General features: G+C 38.6%; 2 protein-coding genes across 2 annotated transcripts; both read left to right on the top strand.

Annotated features, from left to right (window-relative positions):
* Nucleotides 1-7,411: 7,411 nt before the first annotated feature.
* Nucleotides 7,412-10,654, top strand: LOC112185166 (phosphatidylinositol 3,4,5-trisphosphate 3-phosphatase and protein-tyrosine-phosphatase PTEN1). Its single transcript, XM_024323374.2, has 8 exons — nucleotides 7,412-7,630; nucleotides 7,751-8,068; nucleotides 8,173-8,349; nucleotides 9,105-9,218; nucleotides 9,384-9,572; nucleotides 9,701-9,937; nucleotides 10,031-10,132; nucleotides 10,231-10,654. The coding sequence occupies exons 2-8, from the start codon at nucleotides 7,778-7,780 to the stop codon at nucleotides 10,369-10,371; spliced, it is 1,251 nt and encodes a 416-aa protein (XP_024179142.1). The 5' UTR covers nucleotides 7,412-7,630; nucleotides 7,751-7,777; the 3' UTR covers nucleotides 10,372-10,654.
* Nucleotides 10,655-11,687: 1,033 nt separating this feature from the next.
* LOC112185167 lies at nucleotides 11,688-12,831 on the top strand. Its single transcript, XM_024323375.1, has 2 exons — nucleotides 11,688-11,754; nucleotides 12,254-12,831. Exons 1-2 carry the CDS (start codon nucleotides 11,688-11,690, stop codon nucleotides 12,829-12,831), a joined length of 645 nt encoding a protein of 214 aa, XP_024179143.1.
* Nucleotides 12,832-13,390: the final 559 nt, after the last annotated feature.

Here is a 13,390-nt window from a genome sequence, read left to right on the forward strand (position 1 = left end):
AATGAACTATGATGTCTAGGAAAGTAATTGAGATTAGTGGTACTTAAGAGAGGCTCGCTCTACCAACATCTCTCTCTACTTCCCTGGTTATATTTGATTGGAGTTACCAAATGGATGGAGTGACTACGATTTGTCTAAATTTGATTTTTATTTTGGATTAGACTTTGGAAATTTTGATGTAATCATTGGCTATTATTAATAAAGTATCGATTTATTTTTCAATGTCTTGGACATATTTTAATTTCAAATTTTATTATTTTTCAGTATGTTTCCTGGAGAGCTAGAATGCCTCGTGGATAGTGCAACTACACATACCATCCTTCGAAATAGGCAACTATGGATGACGCCTTCTCGATCAACTACCAGCCCAATTTATATTGCCAAATGACACAATTTTAAATGTCACCGAAGCTCTATATGCTCCTAGAGCAGGAAGAACCCTATCGAGCTTCAAAGATATAAGAGCCAATGGTTTTCATGTGGAAACAAATTGTGAGAACGGACAAGAGTTCCTTTGCATCACCTCTAATGACTACGAACATAAAAGAGTCTTAATTAGAGAAACTTATGTGTCGATCTAGTGGGTTATATGCAAACACTATTCGAATAATTGAATCCAATCATGTTATGAGAGATGATTTATGGGATTCTGACAAATATAGGCTTTGGCATGACCGTTTGGGACACCCAGGTCGTGATATGATGATCCGTATATTAAAGACTTCACACGGACATCCATTTTTCAGAGCGAAAAGAAGTAAAAGTCGGATTTTGGACCTCGAAAGAGCTCTTGCGCCTCACGACACCATTCACCCCCAACACCGGCCATACTTGGTCGGCGTCGCCATCCCCCTGCAGCGTAAAGGTAGCTTTGACTCTACCACAACTCTTTTGCCTCCAAATCCAACTTCTAAAGTCAATTGTGACTTCGTGGCTCAACCAAAATTCTCATTGGTTGCTTCTAAAGCCTATCATTAGTTCTGTAAAGCCTGCTCTTTAACAAAATTAGGATCGAGACCATCCTATGCAAAGGACACTAAAGAAAATATACCATTCTTGCAAAGGACACTAGGTGATATTTGTGGACCTATTCAACCACCATGCGGACCGTTTAGATATTTTATGGTGTTGGTTGATGCATCGACACGCTGGTCACATGTTATGCTATTGTCCACAAGGAACGCTGCATTTGCTAAACTCCTAGCCCAAATTATTAAGTTAAAGACTCACCACCTTAATCATCCAATTAAGTCTATAAGATTAGACAACGCTGGGGAGTTTACATAAAAACTTTTGATGATTATTGCATGTCCATTGGGATTGAAGTTGAACATCAAGTTCCTCATGTTCACACCAAAACTGGTTTCGCAGAAGCCGCCATTAAACTACTTCAAATGGTCGCTAGGGCATTGGTAATGTGCACCAATCACCCTATTTCTGCTTGGGGATATGCAATATTGCATGCAGCTATGCTTATTCGTCTGAGACCCACTGCCACTCAACCCTTCTCTGTGTCCCAGATGGTAACTGGGTATGAGCCTGATGTCTCACATTTACGCATATTTGGGTGTGCAGTTTATGTGCCAATTGCGCCTCCACAGAGCACCAAAATGGGTCGTCAACGACAATTAGGCATTTATGTTGGATATGATTCTCCAACGATTTTCCGCTACTTAGAACCCTGGACAGGCGATCTCTTTACCTCTAGATTTGTAGATTGTCACTTCGATGAGACAGTCTTCTAGTCGTTATAGGGAGATAAGAACATAAATGTTCAACAGGAACGACATGAATTGTCATGGTCTGTCCCCACTATGTTTCATCTTGATCCCCGAACCGCACAGTCTGAAATTGAAGTGTGGAGAATTCTCAATTTTTAGAACGTAACAGAATCGATGCCTGATGCATTTTCTGATATCGCTAAAGTGACGAGATCACACATACCTGCTGCAAACTTGCCTGCAAGAATTGATGTCCCTAAAATTAGAGGACATGATGTCATCGCAAGGGCAACTGAGCATGGTGCCAACGTCCCCTCTCATAGTGATGGTGACATTGTGGTTAGGCCCACGACTCCTGCCAGGAAGCGCAGGAGGCCCATAGGGTCGATGGATTCTAGCCCAAGAAAGAAAGTAAGTTTGGCACAAAATAATCCATCTCATGAGAATATTCCGGATTATGGTTATGTCCAAGAAACATCATTGGGGGACGCTCCAATGTCAGAACCAATTCCAGAGAATAGAGAGATCTCCATGAATTACACTAGTGTACATGAGATGATGGATAGAAATTCTATGGCAATTGATGATGCATTTGCATATCATGTTGCAAAAATAATTATAGAATATGATGATGTCGAACCTCGCACTGTCGAAGAATGTCAACGAAGAGCGGATTGGCCTAAATGGAAAGATATGATCCAGGCTGAATTGGATTCACTAGCAAAGAGACAGGTATTTGGGCCTATAACGCAGACACCCCCAGATGTAAAGCCTGTTGGTCATAAATGGGTCTTTGTTAGAAAGTATAATGAGAAAAATAAGGTGGTTAGATATAAAGCCCACCTCATGGCGCAAGGTTTCCAACAACTCCTTGGAATTGACTACGAGAAGATGTATTCTCTTGTAATGGACGTAATAACGTTCCGCTACCTTGTCAATTTGGAAGTTTCCTAAAAACTTGACATGCAGCTTATGAATGTGCTTACAGCATATCTTTATGGGGATCTAGATTCAGAGATATATATGAAGGTTCCAGATGGACTTCAATTACCCAAATCAAGTGGCTCTAAACCACGGAGCGCGTTTTCAATAAGATTGAAACGCTCACTATATGGACTAAAACAATCCGGACAGATGTGGTATAACCGTCTAAGTGACTACTTGATTGGGAAGGGATATATTAATAATGAAATATGCCCATGCGTGTTCATTAAAAGAACAAGTTCCGGATTTGCAATCATAGCAGTTTATGTCGATAACATGAACCTAATTGGAACTATGGATGAGTTGAAGGAAACTGCTACATATTTGACATCCGAATTTGAGATGAAAGATCTTGGGAAAACACGGTTTTGTCTTGGTTTAGAACTCGAGCATCGTAGTGATGGGATTTTGATTCATCAGTCTGCGTATACTTAGAAAATCCTAAGGCGCTTTAATGAAGATAAAGCAAAGCTTGTGAGTACTCCCATGATCGGCCGTAGGCTTGAGCTCGGAAAACATCTGTTTCATCCAAAGGATGAGGACAAAGAATTATTAGAGGCCGGAGAGCCCTATTTAAGTGCAATAGTTGCATTATTGTACTTAGCTCAATGCACAAGACTGGACATCTTATTCGCAGTAAACTTGTTAGTCAACATAGCTCTGCGTCAACACGCCGCCATTGGATTGGTGTAAAGACAATCCTTCGATACCTAAGAGGTACGATTGATATGGGTCTATTTATCCCTACAGAGAGAAAATGAATGACAGAAATTTGGGATCGGACCCCAAGAGACAAAAAACCGTCGTCCAAGAGTTGGCCGCCGTCCATGGTGGCCGGCATCTTCCTACTCCCCTCCATCAAAACGACAATGATGTTTTGATGGGTTTTGCTAATGCAGGGTACTTCTCTGACCCTCACAAAGGTCGCTCCCAAACGGGTTATGCCTTTCCCATGGGAAGCACTGCGATATCTTGGAGGTCTACAAAACAGACCCTTGTTGCTACTTCCTCAAATCATGCAGAGATTATTGCTTTACATGAAGCCCTGCGTGAATGTATATGGCTAAAGTCTGTAATGAGACATATTCAAGAAAGTTATGGTTTGAAGTCTACCACGGATGAACCTATATGCATTTATGAGGAAATGCAGCTTGTATTGAGCAAATGAAGTTAGGTTTCATCAAGGGTGACAATACCAAACATATATCGCCTAAATTCCTTTACAAAAAGCAACAACAATCACTTCTAAAGATTGAAGTGAATCAAATCTGATAAGAGGATAATGTAGCGGACTTATTCACTAAATCGTTATCTAAATTCACCTTCGAGAAACATGTGAAGAGCATCAGATTGAGAAAGTTATCCGAACTCCCACGATTGTAGCAATCAGGGGGAGATATCGACATCAGGGGGAGTTATGATGTCTACATGTTAGATCTCGAAGAGTAGAGATGATGTCTACATGTTAGATCTCGAAGAGTAGAGGACGTGTTGTACTCTTTTTCTCCTCCTCGAGCTTGTTTTTGTCCCACAGGGTTTTTCACTCGAGCAAGGTTTTTAACGAGGCAACGAATGGAGCGTCACCACCAAGTTTGAGCGGTACAAGGGGGAGTGTTGAAGGAAAATCGACTTAGTGTGCCTTATCAAACTAGGATTAGTTTCATGGTTGTAATAGGAGAGAAGGTTCTAGAATTCCTAGTCCTACTCGGATTAGTTTTCCTTGTGACATTAGAACATGTACTTTGTAATCCCTATATATAGGGCTCTTATTCTCAATAATGGATATATAATTCTCATCATCAATCTCTCTCGAATTATCTCTTCCTTAAACACAAGCTATATAATCCAAAGCAGGCTAAAAAATTCAGGTCGGGCAAGTGCCTAATATCGCCCCTCCTTGAATCCGTCCCTGGCTGCCACGAATTTAATTACTTTCAAAATAATTTTTACTTACCCCAGTATATCAGTCAATGAATCAACTTTTTAATTTACCCTTATATATCGGTCAATAAATCAACTAATGCTCATATATCAACCATTGCCCTTTGTCATTTTTTTAATTTTTATTATATATGATCGGCTCTAAGAAAAGAGTATGAGGAGAAAAGTGCAATCCAGGCCATAATGAAACATTCCTAGGGTTTCATTCGGAAAGGAGAAACTTAGGACAAAAAAAAAATCGACCATTCAAGTATTCAAAATTGCACACTAAAAATGATAGAAATCGGGGCATAGATTTTGTTAAACTTTCCCTGCCCTTCACAATGAGAATTAATGTATAAAGATGTAAAATAATTTTGGATGCATCTATATTAGTTAATAATTCTCGTAGGCACGAGTAGATTCTGTAGTTTCAACTATATAGCTCAACTGTGCATAAAAAGTGTGATTGGCCTGAAGCATATGACCAGGGGCGGACCGATGTTACGGTTTGAAAGGGGTCCGGACTCCCCCTTTGATTGCTGTAGATGCCATGTTTTGTAGCTAAAGAGTGTATAATTAACATATGAAAGTGTTTAATTCAACTGCTGGACCCACCCTCCCAATTCTCAACCCAATCATATTAAACAACTTTAACTTGGCTATAGTAAATAAATAACATAATAGAACAGCAAACAGTTTTTTTTTTTTTTTTTTTTTTTTTGAGAAATAATGAAGTCAAGGAGTTAATTACTTTCTTCATTATCTTGTGAGTGATATATATATTGATTTTTTCCTTTCTTTCGGTTACATATATTTGATCTCTTTCTTTTTGTAAGCTAGGTTAATAAAAAAATTTAATGATTTGTGCATGGAGATATTGTTTTTGATACATATTTTCTCCATTTTCTAAATAATAATACTATCTTATCAAAAATAAAAAGTTAAAATTGTTATGTCAAAAACTTATATTCAAGTCTGACCCCCCCCAGTTTCAAATCCTGGTTCTGCCACTGGATATGACTACTTCTGTTGAAAGAAGTGATAATTGAATGACAATTATGGCTTCATGAAAATCAATAGCGACTAGCTGATGATGGATGAAATGTATGGGTTGACATGGCCGCGCAATCTAACATGGATGAAATAAGATACAGCCTGGGCATCCAATTTATCTAGACTTCTACATCAATTTTCAAGTCAAGAAGTCGTTTATTACATAAATTTTTGAAGCTATGATGAATGAAAAGAAAATAAAAATAAAACATGAGCAATACAAAATAAGTAATTACTCCTTAAACCTTATCACACTACTCATCGCAGTGCATCCAATAACTCAGAGATAAAATTCATTCTGTCCCAAGTTTACATAATTACGTCAACCATAGGAACACAATCTTGATTTCAAATCTAGAATGCTCGTCCACATTATGATCAGTATGCATGCATGCATGCATTGTTTTTGAAACCCTAATCAAGAATGAAGGCGCATTATCAAAACTTATTGTTATATGCCTCATACACATACTAGCACTGCTAAATTGTTAATTAAGTTGATTATCAATCATGGGAAATTATAAAGATACATTGCTGTCACTTTTCCACTAACTTGAAGCGACAAATTGGTCCTATTTCAGTATTTTGTTTAGGCCTGGCAATTCAGCCCATGACCTGTTAACCGTCCGCTAAAAACTCATTTATTTCCGCTCGATAACTTAACGCGTTAATGAGCTGCCAACCCGTTAGTTAACGGGCAGAAACGGACTGCACGACGGAACCCACCGAGCCCGGTTAGAAAAGAAAAAAAAAATTAATTTTTTTTATGAGAATTGTGAGCCCAATATGTATTAACTTTTGATAGTTCGATTTAATGAAAATCAACAATGAAAAAGAGTTTTAATGGGTAATGGGTTGGAAGAGGGTTTTTAAAAAAAAAACATTTTTTTTTTATTAATTTTGAGAAGGGTTTTAATAGATAATGGGTGTGAAAAAGAGTTTTAAAAAATGCAAAAAAAAAAAAAAATTAATAAATTCATTTTTATGTTAGCGGGTCTTAACGGGTTTCAATGGCCAATTTATTGTTAACATGTATTAACGGGTTTTAGTGGGTAATTGATTAGAAAAGAATTTTAAAATTAAAAAAAAAAAAACTTTAGCAGTCTTAACGGGTTCCAACGGGTAACCCGCGAACCCATCGGGCTCAACCCGTTAAGATAATGGGTTATAACTGGTTGAGCCAGTTAAGTCCGCCCGTAACCCGTCTGTGACCACATTGTTGCCGGGCCTAATTTTGTTGGGTTCCGATATACGGATGGAAAAGTTCTCTCAAAATATTAGTCTTCCATCTATTGAGATCATTCACTATATATATGGATGCATATGTTGGGCGTAGCTAGGGCTAATCCCACATGTGAGGAAAATGGACAGAAATGGGTTGTAAAATATGCACCATGATCGAGTAGCTTCGAGTGTATTTTACAAAACGTTTTATTAGGCTTCTACTAGTCGTATTCTCGGACCCAACTAATTAACCACAGCAGCAGCCAAGCACAGCCTATAAGAACTTCAGTTCATTTCAATTAGGCCAGGACAATCCCCCAACCAAGGTTCCCGCCAATCCCAACGATCTTAATCAAGTGTCACAAAGCACACCTTATTTAAGTTCTCGGCCAAATTTCCTCTGATTATTATTTTTTATCTTGACACAACAATTTTCCTCCAAATTTGGGAGCCTAGAAACCCAAATTTAGAGCGGATTTCTCAATCGCAATCAGGTTTCTATGCCCCTCTCTCCTTTCCCAACTAACGGTAATGGAGGTCATCACCTTCTACACCTCCTGGCCACCCTGACCCAAAACATTGTTTCTTTCTCCCAGCTAATTCTAGGGTTTCTCCCCCCAAATTTTGAATTGGGGGTTTCATTCTATTTTGCCCTAGAATTTGCTTCCAAATCCAATCCCTTTCACCCAAATCATCAAAATCTCAATTGATGTTCAGCTCTGCAGGTATACATTACATACACCATCCTTCTAGAAACCCAGGGTTCAAAATAAGTGTTATGCAGTTCAGATTATAGATTTTTGTTGTTAATTGAATCTTAAGAGTTCTTCATGATCTTTGATCAGGCACCATTGTACCATCCGCAATCAAAAATGGGAATGAAGTTAACAAAGGAAGAAGCGATGCCGGCGCCAGGAAAACTTGAAAGCCTAACCTTACAACACCAGCTGATTAATTGCCTAAGTAATAGCTTTTACATCCGTAACTTGGTGTCCAAGCAACGGAGGCGAATGCTTGTTGCTGGCTATGATCTTGACATGTCATACATCACCGACCGCATATTGGCAATGTCGTTCCCCGCGGAGCGAATGCGTGCAATGTACCGAAATCCTCTCTGGCAGGTTAAGTCTGTGCTTGATATGAGGCATCCAGAACATTACAAGGTATTGGTCCGTAAATTAATTACATTAATGACCTTTTGATGATTTGTTTTTGTGATTTTTATTCGTAGAGTGCTGTTTATGAATGGGATGATTTCTTTTTCCAGATCTATAACCTCTGCATTGAACAACATTATGATCCATCGCATTTCTATGGCCGAGTGGAGAGGTATCCTTTTGACGATAACCATGTTCCACCTCTTGAAATGGTCAAGCTTTTCTGCGAAAGCGTGCAATCATGGATCAAGAGTGACCCAGAAAACATTGCTGTTATACACTGCATGGTAAGCTTCTTCTTTTTTTTTTTTCTTTTTTTTAATGAGGATCAAAGGGTTTCACTCCTGCCCCCATGGTGACTCGAACCCATGACTTCATACATAGATAGTGGGTACTCTAACCACTGAGCTAACACCACTTCGTCACTGCATGGTAAGCATACTGTAACAAAAATAATATAAAAAATAAAAAAGGTCCTTTATTTTCCTGAAATGTTTTACAACGTACCTCAATCTGGATGTGGTTTCTCTCTCTCTCTCTCTCTCTATATATATATATATATATCTTTTTTAGTCAAGTTGCAATATTCTGAAGTGTCCAGAATTTGGGTAGTAATGTGTGACAATCAATTAATTATCAAAAGTATGTGAATCTCTTTCATTTTTTTTTCTTTTGTAACTTATATGAGTATATGACCTATCTAATTCCATTTTCCAATTCAATAATCACACCATACTAAAAAAAAAAAAAGTTCAAAAGGAGCTTCCCCTTGTTTTATTTACCAAACAACTGTTCGAGTTTGTTAATCGATTGCTTGCTTCTGGATGAAATAACAAGAAACACTCTCCTGCTCTTGATAAATGAATAGATATATGTTTGGTCAACTCGAGTACCAATTATCTGGTAAAAGCCATCTTTTTCTCAACAATATGTTTGTCGTTTGTTCCAATAACATTAATTTGTTAGATAAACTATTAACTAACAGTAATAATGTACTTACAATCATACAATGTTTGTGTTCTTCACTATGATTTGGCTGCAGGCAGGCAAAGGTCGAACAGGCTTAATGGTATGCGCGTATCTAGTCTACTGTGGGATGTCAGGAGAAGAAGCACTTCAACTCTATGCTCATAGACGGACCACCAATAATGAAGGAGTAAGTCCCGTTAGGTATAATACAAAATAGAGTCACATTCTCGTTCTGAGAAACAAACCATTTTCACTTATCATTATTTAGTGATAAAGTTAGAGTCTCTACGTATACAATCAGTTGCTTAATTTCAGTATTTCTTAATAACCGCATTGCCATGCCTATAAACAGGTCTCAATACCAAGCCAACGTCGTTACGTAGGATACTGGGAAAATTGTCTCTCTTTCCCTTCGGAAGTCGATCGTGAACCTCCTGAAGTCAACTTACCTCAAATGTGTAGCAGAGAATTGCGAAGAATCCGATTCTATGACACTCTTAACATTGATAAGATCTTCTTTGTGGTCTCTGAGTTGCAAGAGGTATACTGTTTTATATATTCTGAATAGCTAGCATAGGAATCTAGCTGTGGCCACGCCAAAAAATTCTTAGCCATCTTAAGCATTCCGTTCAATCTACTTAAGAGAAAATTTCCTACTCATGTCAATAGATTCCGGGTCAGATTTATCGTCCATCAATAGAAGTTTCCAGGAGTTCTTGCAAACAAATCAAGAAAGGGTATTCGAGAACAAGCAGTCCCCGCTATTATATTTCTTTCATTGAAGGTGATGAAGAAGAGAAGAAATCAGATTCAGATGAACCTCGTGTGGTTGTTCAAATGGATACAGAAAGTTCCATACTATACCAGAAGGCCTGTCTTGAATATTACTTTGATAAGCCTGTAAAGGTAAGTTGATAATGGTTACTGAGTAGAGAAACTTGTCTCAATGATGTTCTGAAATGTCTGTTTCTAAGTCCGTTTATCGCATTGCTTGGAAAGGTAACCGGAGATGTGCGTGTCATATTCTATCAAAAAATGAATGGTGGGCGTCTCTTCTACGCTTGCTTCAACACCGCTTTCATTAAGAACAGCTTGCTACAGGTATTCTCTTCTTTCCTGAAAACACCAGGAAACATGAAGATTCATAAAATGTACATAAAAAAGTTACGGCTTGTTGATTTATGGTTGCTTAATTACAGCTCACTGTTCGGGATTTGGATAAAATTGGGAAGAAAGGAAGATCAATATGTGGCCCTAACTTCTGCTTGGAGTTGCTATTTGGTCCTGCCAATGCGAAACACTCACCCTCAACTCCACATGACAATCATGATGTGCTATGAAGTCTAGCATGGATGTGTTCAAGGAGATTAGTCTACTGGTGGTTTTATGACTCGTTAAAAATTTCACCTCTGTAATTTTCTCAAGAATTGATCCAGTTAACTTGATAAAAAGCTAAAACCCTGCAGTGTCACTGCTTAAGCCCATATATATAATGCAAACCAACTCATTGTCCCTGCTTTCGTGCCATTTTATTTTTCGTTGGCAGAAAGTAGTAGGAATAACAAGAAGTTTTGTATCATAGTACTCGGAGAGTAATTTGAAGATGTAGTTCATTTTTGGTTTTCTTCTTTCCTTTTTATTCCAAAGTGGTGAAATCTGCATTACAATTACTTGTATTCCTACAATGTTCCCATTACATTTATCCAGAGCTTAGAGCTTAGAATGTAAGGACTTGCTGCACAGTCAATAAGATCAAACCTCGATCCTAAATTTCTTGAATTACTTTGATTGAACCTAAATAAGAATACGAAGAAATCATCCAATATATCATAACAAAGTCAAGTGTAACAGCCAAACGCATAGTAAGCATGTGTAATATACTTTTGACAGATTTATAACCCTCAAATCTAGATGAATGCATTAATCAAGACAAAAAATTATGGATCTACGTGATCCATTACTGAATTATAACTTGACCTTCAGTTTTCGCGTGCTTGAGTTTTTTTTTTGGACAACCCTGTGCTTTCCTTTCAGAGATAAATTTCGGTGTGTGATGTAGGACGAGATTTTAGCCAATTTCAACAAAAAATTTCGAAAAGAAAGAAGCGTCTTCATATTAAGAAGAATAATGTGGCCCAGATATTGGTAATGCGCACCAACATTTCCGCTTGGGGTTATGCAATATTGCATGCAGCTATGATAAATCGTCTACGACTCATAGCCACTCAACTTTTATTTGCGTTACAACTAGTGACTAGGTGCGAGTCTAATATCTCGTACTTATGCATATTTGAGTGTGCGGTTTATGTGCTAATTGCGCAGCCACAGAGCATCAAAATGGGTCATTGCAACGAATGCATAAATATATATATATATATATATATATAATATATATATATATATATATATATGTTGGATATCAATCTCCAACTATCCGTCTGCTATGTAGAATTCTTGACAGGCGATCTCTTTACCGCTAGATCTGCGGATTGTCACTTTGATGAGACAGTCTTCCCGTCGTTAGAGGGAGATTAGAACGTCAATGTTCACCAGGAACGACATGAATTGTCGTGGTCTGTCCCCACTATGTCTCATCTCGATCCTCTAAAAGTGACGAGATCACATATACCTGCTGCAAACATGCCTACAAGGATAAATGTCACCTCAAGAGGTCATGGCGCCACCCAGAAATGATGGGCACGGCACTACCACCATGGATGGTGGTATAGTGATGCCACAATGTGGCATAATGGCGTCATAGGCCATGGGTTCCGCTATAGCGCGTAGGAGACCCTTAGATTCGATGGATTCTCGCTCTAGGAAGAGAGTGATACATAATTTAGATCAGATATTACAACCAAAGAGGATGATATCCTAGTTCTTCAAAACTATCAGCATGGGAGTTCGTGGATACTGATGAGCTGTATTATGGTGTTTCCTCTGTTCTTATCTGTGTTTTACCCTATTTCCATTCAAGATCATATTGTTGGTCCTTACTTGCTAGCACAAAGATATTGAGTAGCTCAGTCAAATTCCTGTAACCAGCCATAATCAATGATGGGAAGTCTGGTTGGAGGGGAGTTTTGAACTTTCGGGAGCCCTAATCTAGGGTTGCCATGGTTTCCCTCATCTAGGGTTCTTTCTTGTTAAATCTCTACGTCTGTGGCATCAGCGATATGTCAGGATTAAAACCTATTTGCAATTGAGATTTTTTGAATACAGAAACAACTCGGGTTGGGTTTACCAAGTCGTATGCATCTGTTTTGACGCAGCCTTCGGTTCCCCTGGCTTCTCTTCCTCCCCCAGTGGTTGAGCGTGGCAAAACAACTGTGACTATATCAGAGGATGGTTATCAATCCGGTTTGGCTAGATGCAAGCATATGCTCTTGGGTCGTCTGCAATTGGCTCCTAAAGATAAGCCGTATTCTCCATCTGATTTGCATAAGAAACTAGGTCTTCTTTGGGGTGAGATTGGTCGCTGGAGAATTATCCCAATGGGCAAAGGGTATTATTCATTCAGTTTTTCTTCAGAGGACTATGTTTCCAGAACTTGGGCGAAGGGCTCCATTGCTTTAAAGCTTGGAACTCTGCGTCTCATGCGCTGGATACCAAATTTTTCCCCTGCGACTCAGCGTAATACCAATGCTCAGGTGTGGGTGAAATTTTGGGATCTTGGGCTGGAGTTTTGGGAGCCTACTACACTCTTTGAGATTGCCAGTGGTATTGGCGTCCCAGTGAAGATTGATGAGAATACATTGCATCAGATATTTGGTTTCACTAGGGTTTTGGTATGTCCATGAGGTCGTTATTGAACTAGCTTGGGTTAGAGATTGGAAGTATGTATGGTTAGAGGTGGATTCTTCCCTTATACTTATTTTTCTCCGTTTTCCTCATCTGGTGCCTTGGAGGCTTCATGTGCAGTGGAATAATTGCTTGCATCGTATCTCTCAAATGCATTTCAAATCTAGCCATATCTTTCGTGAAGGCAATCAAGCTGCTGATGCCCTTGCCAACTATGGTGCTTCATCAGATGGCTTTACTTGATGGGATTCAACTCCTGATTTTATGATGAGTCATTGTAATAGGGACCATTTAGGTCTTCCCAATTTTCGATTTCGTTAATTTGTACTCTTTTGTTAGGAGGCTAGCGGCGCTTCTTATGCCTGTCCTACCTTCTTTCTCTTTGTAACCTTCTTTTCTTTAATAAATTTCACAATTTGGGTTAAAAAAGAAGAAGAGTGAGTTTAGCACAACTTGATCCATTGACCATTAATACTCAAAATCTGTCTCATGAGAATATTCTGGATTGTGGTTATATCCAAGAGACATCGTTGGGGGACACCTCAACTTTAGAACCAA

The sequence above is a fragment of the Rosa chinensis genome, chromosome 2 (genome assembly GCF_002994745.2).
Source record: "Rosa chinensis cultivar Old Blush chromosome 2, RchiOBHm-V2, whole genome shotgun sequence".
Taxonomy (NCBI): Eukaryota; Viridiplantae; Streptophyta; class Magnoliopsida; order Rosales; family Rosaceae; genus Rosa; species Rosa chinensis.

Excerpts from the sequence above, each read along its gene's own strand:
- LOC112185166 (XM_024323374.2), top strand. The coding sequence starts at position 7,778 with ATGGGAATGAAGTTAACAAAGGAAGAAGCGATGCCGGCGCCAGGAAAA. Across the intron at positions 9,219-9,383 it reads GGACCACCAATAATGAAGGA|GTCTCAATACCAAGCCAACG; the intron begins GTAAGTCCCGTT and ends GCCTATAAACAG. Across the intron at positions 9,938-10,030 it reads ACTTTGATAAGCCTGTAAAG|GTAACCGGAGATGTGCGTGT; the intron begins GTAAGTTGATAA and ends TTGCTTGGAAAG.
- LOC112185167 (XM_024323375.1), top strand. The coding sequence starts at position 11,688 with ATGTCACCTCAAGAGGTCATGGCGCCACCCAGAAATGATGGGCACGGC. Across the intron at positions 11,755-12,253 it reads CACTACCACCATGGATGGTG|AAACAACTCGGGTTGGGTTT; the intron begins GTATAGTGATGC and ends TTTTGAATACAG.